Raw genomic sequence first — 6354 nt, 5'->3', positions numbered from 1 at the left:
GCTCTGCCTCCCCCAAAAGAAAACAATCCCGGTTCGCTTCTTTTAATGCCCGCTCCTTTCGCTTTCGCTTTGCTTTGCATTTGGCTGCTGGGTCGGTGTTGCGAGAGGCCTACTACTACGCCTGAGTAAACGCTCGGCTGGAGACGATTTTGTAAGACTTAGCGGTTTTCCTAACTGCGTTCCCCGCTTCTCCTTGGAGGGGGTGGGCTGCGGCGTTGTTGCTTGGAGCGCTTTGCAGATGCGATCGCTGTTTTCCCTTCGATTCCTTCGTCTCTGTCCAGCGCAGCGAGATTCCTGCGAACTGACCGCCTCCTTTCTTGAATGCAGTTGCAGCAGTTCTACCCGCCCCCGTGCCCCAATCTCCGAAATGCATTCGTCAGAACGATGCTCTCTCCCCCTGCTTTGTTAGACGGCTGTGATTTCCTTTAATTGCATCTTGGCCATTAAAACTAGTGCGGCTCACTGGAAAGAGTTGAGTACCTAACATGTATTTTCCACCAAACCCTCTTTTGCTGTTTGCTTGCTTTGCTTGATAATGTTCCATCAAGTGGTTTTCCACTCATAAAACATCAGTATTTAAGAAATGGCTTGACAGTCTTGTTTTAAAGTGACTGAGTCGCTGGAGCGCCCCTGTATCACTTCAGAAAGTCACAACCCTCTAGTCTAGAAGAAAATTGACCGGAATCTGAAGTCCAGGTTGACACACACACCACTAATCTGGATCCTGCGGCGGTGGAAATAAGAGTTCTCAAAAACCACAATTGAATCTGGGGAGTTTGGCGGTGGGGAAATTCCCCAGGAACAAACATTGAGTGGTGGCAGACAGCTTTGATTGCATTCCAGATGCACAGAGTGAAATGTCAGGTGAGTTACTTCTTTTGATGGTTGTTTTGTTGTCATAACTCTGATCAGTAATATCTACTGATATACCCATGCTATGTGGTTGGGCTTAGTTTTTGGGGAGGAAAATAATGGGGGCGGAATTCTGCCTCTGCCTACCAACATCCATTGGTATTCATTTGGCTAGCGTCCTGTCAGTGTTTGAGAGAGCTGTTTGGAAACTGAAAGAGTATTTGCTGTGTGAGCAAGAAGACAGCAAGGAGCCTGGGCATGGCTTAGCTCAACTGTTCTGTACTAAAGCTGTTTGGTGCTGTGAACCTAAAATTGAAACTCCTCTCCTCTGCTTGTGTTTTGCATTTGGAACAGATTTCTTTTCAGGTGGGGAGGTGGAATGGAACTCCTGAGCATCAGAGCATGTTAATAATAATAATATATGAAATATTAATGCTCCGATGGTCATTTTGAAAAATCCTTTCTTAGTGAGCATCTAGAAGTCAAGAGGAACATATGTGCCAAATTTCAAGTTTGTAGGCTTTACAGTTCTGGAGATTTTGTGATGATGCATGAGTGGTATTTCACTTTTATGTATATCAATAACTTTATATTAAAGTTTAATATATAACAATCATAAGAAATTAGAACTTTTGATCATTAATTAGTCCTTGATTTATGACCGTTGGTTTAGCATCTGTCCAAAATTATGACAGTGCTGAAAAAAGTGACTTATGACTGGTCCTTGTGCTTACATAATTGCAGGATCTCTGCAGTCGTGTGAAGGTGATCTTGGCGCTTGAGAATGGTATCTATTTATGATAGTTGCAAAATCCTGAGGTCAGGCGATCGCCATTTGCGACTTTCCCACTGGCTTCCAACGAGCAAAGTCAATGGGGAAGCTGACTGGGAAGGTTCCAAATTGGGATCCTGTGCATATCTTGCAAAATGACTGTGGCAAAAAAGCTTGTAAAATCAGGTGCAATGATAGGATGCCTCACTTATCACACTTGCCTGCTTAACAATGAATTTTCTTACCCCCAAATGTGGCTGTAAGTCAAGGATTACTTGTAACGTCGATCAAAGATAAAGATAAAAATGGCAAATGTGACAGCCTAAACGGAGTGTAGCAAGGTGTCTCACCATGTCTTGGCCAAAGTTTTGGGTCGAGAACCAAGTCTTCATGGCTTCTCTAAACAACAGTGAGCCATTCAGATCTTGGGGGAAACTTTATTCCAGAGGGAAGAGACTGCTATGGAGACTATTATTATGGCCAAATTCATAAGCATATGTACTACCATAGGAGATAAGTGATGTGATATTCGGGGGTGTGAATATAAATTAGATTTTTTTCCTAATTGTCAGGGTAACAAAAAAGCCTCGTAGATGTTCACAGACTCAAAGGTTGTAAGTTTTGAGATTGAATGTCTTAAGTATCTTTAGGGACTACCTCAAGGGCACGTCAAGGGCTCTTCACAAAATGATTGCCTCTCCATCACACCCACCTACACAGACCCTCAACTCCTAGGATGCCTGCTAATGCCATCCAATTTATCTCTCCCCCCCCCGACAGTTGATTAAACTTCAAAGTATAACTCAGGACTACAAAAATCCGCCATGCTTTGTGTGTTTTCCCACTTATTTAGAATAATAGAGGAAAGGAAACCTATCTGTTAGTTTCTTTTATATAATGGCTGGCTTTTCACAGAAAATTAGGGTAGGTACATCCACATAGCTACTAATTTGATGCCCAAAGCATCCAAAATGAATATCTACCGACTCTGCAATGGTGAATATTCCTCCTGAGTCAATGAGTTGTCCTTCAAGTAGCCCAAAGAGAATAACAGAGTTGAAAGGGATCTTGAAGGTCTTCTAGTCCAACCCCCTTTTCAAGCAGGAAACCCTATCACATTTCGGACAAATGCAACTTTCAAATGCCCTACTCCCATTTTAGCCACATTTATTTGTGAGGTAAGAGAGCAAGTGTAGGTGTGCATGCAAACATCCTGAAGTCTGTGCAATACTGTGTTACTGGCAGCATCACAAATAATCAGTTTTGATCTGTTCCCTATCTTGTTTGGAAAGAAGTCGGTGGATGATACAGTGCCAGTCAGTTGCATGGCCCCAGAGGCCTTGTAAAAGGATATTTATAACATGAGAGGTTTGATTAGAAAGGAAGCATGGTGTAATGGTTAGAGTAGGGATTCCCCAACCCTTTTGTTTGTCAACCCCTCATGAAATTTCAGATTGTCCATTTACCCTCAAAGATTTATTACTGGAAATAATTTAATACAGGGAGCCCTCAATTAAATGAGGTAATTGCAGCAATGCTCAAAGAGACTCTACTTACAAAGGAGCATGGATACAAAGTATAATTAAATAAGAAAAAAGGGCATTGAAAGAATATTTGAAGGACAGCGAAGAAGATGTACTGAAGCTAGTACAGCTGAAGGCTGAGTAAACCCTACAAGACTAAATAAAGAACAGAAAAGAGATATGGTAAGAGAAGGTATTACATGGCCAGACACACACACACAGGTGAAGCACATAAGAACTATATCTGGCAATGGCAGGAAAGTTGAAAAAACAGACGGGGCTAATTTGAGCTGCACAAGAACAAATCTTAAGAACAAATGCAAAGCCAGAATTGAGAAGACCAACAGAAAACAAATTCTACCACTGTAAAGAAGTTGCAGAAGCAGCGGAGCATCTACTTAGCTACTGCATAAAGATTGTAAAGGCTGACTACATACAACAGCATGACAAAGTAAAAATGGCGCACTGGAAGATCTGCAAGAAATACCACTTGCCTGCGAGCAAGAACTGGTGAGACCATAAAATAGACAAAGTAATAGAAAATGAAGAAGCTAAAGTGCTCTGGGACGTTATAATTCAAACTGACAAGCACCTGTCACATAACACCCAGACATAACAATTATTGATAAGAAAGACAAAAAACATCTGGATAGCGAATGTTGCAATGCCTGGAGATAGTAGGATGAAGGAAAACTGGAGAAAATCACAAAATACAAAGATCTGCAAATAGAAGTTGAACAACTGTAGCAAAAGAATGCAACAATAGTACCAACACTAATAGGTGCCTTGGGTACAATTCCAAAACATCTGGAGCACCACTTGAACAGCATCAGCATTGAGCCGTGGTGGTGTAGTGGTTAGGATGCAGTACTGCAGGCCTAACTCACGGCTTACTCCAGGCGTTCAATCTTGAGGGGCTCAAGGTTGACTCAGCCTTCCATCCTTCTGAGGTCAGTAAAATGAGGGCCCAGATTGTTGGGGGCAATATGCTGACTGTAAGCTGCTTAGAGCGGGCTGTAAGGCACTGTGAAGCGGTATATAAGTCTAATTGTTATTGCTACTAACAAAATTAGGTAAAGATTCCCCTCACATATATGTGCTAGTTGTTTCCAGCTCTAGAGGGCAGTGCTCATCTCAGTTACAAAGCTGAAGAGCCAGCACTTCTGAAGACATCTCCATGGTCATATGGCAGGCATGACTAAATGCCGAAGGTGCACAAAACACTGTTACCTTCCCACCAAAGTGGTCCCTATTTTTCTACTTGCATTTTTACATGCTTTCGAACTGCTAGGTTGGCAGAAGCTGAGACAAGTAACAGGTGTTCACTCTGTTATGCGGCGCTAGGGATTTGAACCGCCAAACTGTCGATCTTCTTAATCAACAAGCTCAGTGTCTTAGCCACTGAGTCACCATGGTAATGATGGTAACAAAATTACCATCAGTCAATTGCAAAAGGCAGTGTTACTTGGAAAACTTATTTCTTGTGAAGAATAAATAACCTTTAACAGCATCAAACAACAGCATTTGTCTGTCCCAAATCCTGAGATGGACTTGCTAGGTGGATAAAAATGCCAAATCCAATCTAAATATCTGGCTGACTATGCAAACATCCACATTTTTTTACAACCCCGTAATCCCTCAATTTGCTATTGAGTTGGGGAGACTGAATGGAGTTAATTGTTAACTGGCCATGAGCATTTACTGGGTGGATGCCCTTCCTGACACCTACATGGAGTTTGCAGCAGATATTGTGTCTTTGTTCCCTGATAGAGAAACACATGTTGCTTGCCTAGGATTAACTCTTAGCCTTCAGAGTGGGAGGCGAGCATTTTCACCTCTAAGCCACTGCTCCACTCAGTGCAACCAACCACAATAACAACAACAACAATGGATAGTTCTATCCACTCTTGGGGGTCGAAATTGACCACCTTGGGGTACTCTGGATTAGAATGTTGAATTTACCATTTTACTGTACTGTACATAGTAAGTTTATATTTTATTTATTTTTCCTTTTTACCCAATATATCTTTAAGGTTGAATTCTCCTGAGACAACTTGAGCATCTGTAGACATGTCATCACCACAAATGACTCAACGGACTCACTTCTTTTTCCTCCTCATATGGATTTCTTGCATCTCAGTGACAAGTGGTGTCAAAAACGTGATTCCAGAGTTAAGTCCCCAGGAATATTTTAGCAGCTTGCAAGCATCGAAAGCATCTTTGGTTTATTTTCAGAAGGATGGTGAGTATTTTCACCAGATTCCTTGAGAAAAATTGGTTAGGAAAGAAAGAAAACTTATATGACTATGTTTAGGAGCCAAGTTGTAGCATGCATGAAATGTATATTCTGATAATTCATTCCTAATGACAATGAGCTTTTCATTCTACACAGTGATCATCCCCTCCGCTCGTTCATGGAGTCATCTTTAGTCAGCCATGACTCACAGCGGAAATCCCGATTCAAATAATATTTCAAAAAGTCAGGTGGGTTGGATGATGAGGGAGATACCCAGGGTGATCGGATTCCCTCAGGCCTTAGTTCCTTCCACCTGTCTAATTTGATGAAGAGTTCTGCAGAAAGCGAAAGGTTATATATGACTTTGTGACATTTTGGTTGGATTTCTTACATAGCTGTGGCTGAGGATTTTTTTTTCATGCCCCAAAAAGGGATTTGTTTAATTTATTTTTATGACTGGGTTTTGTTTTATTTATTTTTATGACCCTTTCTATAGTGGTTCTACTGGAATAGATTGTGTCTTCTCCTCAGGAAGGTGACTTTGCCTGGCTGTTCAAACCCTGATTTGATTTAATGTCTGAAGAACAATGGTCACAACAAAGCCATCAATATTCATGGTCACCTTCTGGAGCTTTTGATATTGACATTGGCACTGATACATTTATTTTTATTTTACATATAGGTAAACTTTGAACTGCTTAATTTTCCTGTTATGGCTTGCTTAATTTCCCCCTTGAGCACATCAGCTTTTAATCCTCAGTATGCCATTCAGTAGTAGGTATAGACCTCAGCTCATCCTCAAGAGATTTTCCTCGCCTTGTATAATAGAGTCATATAATAAAATAACAGCATTAGAAGGGACCTTGGAGGTCTTCTAGTCCAACCCCCTGCTTAGGCAGGAACCCTATACCATTTCAGACAAATGGTTGTCCAATCTCTTCTTAAAAACTTCCAGTGTTGGAGCATCACAA

General features: G+C 41.3%; 1 protein-coding gene across 2 annotated transcripts in view; it reads left to right on the top strand.

Annotated features, from left to right (window-relative positions):
* The first annotated feature begins 732 nt into the window (after positions 1-732).
* The window catches only part of TXNDC16 (thioredoxin domain containing 16), a 51384-nt gene continuing 45762 nt past the window's right edge, over positions 733-6354 (top strand). For both annotated transcript variants that reach the window (XM_087922439.1, XM_026698731.2), the window contains exons 1-2: positions 733-864; positions 5181-5389. In XM_087922439.1, coding sequence (XP_087778565.1) covers positions 5218-5389 — 172 coding nt within the window. In that variant the 5' untranslated portion in view covers positions 733-864; positions 5181-5217. The remainder of the gene's footprint in view (positions 865-5180; positions 5390-6354) is intronic.

This window comes from Pseudonaja textilis, chromosome 1 (genome assembly GCF_049901715.1).
Source record: "Pseudonaja textilis isolate UNSWEBS1 chromosome 1, rPseTex1.2, whole genome shotgun sequence".
In the NCBI taxonomy this organism is placed as follows: domain Eukaryota; kingdom Metazoa; phylum Chordata; class Lepidosauria; order Squamata; family Elapidae; genus Pseudonaja; species Pseudonaja textilis.
Note: the sequence above shows the minus strand (reverse complement) of the source record. Positions and strands in the feature narration are given on the sequence as shown.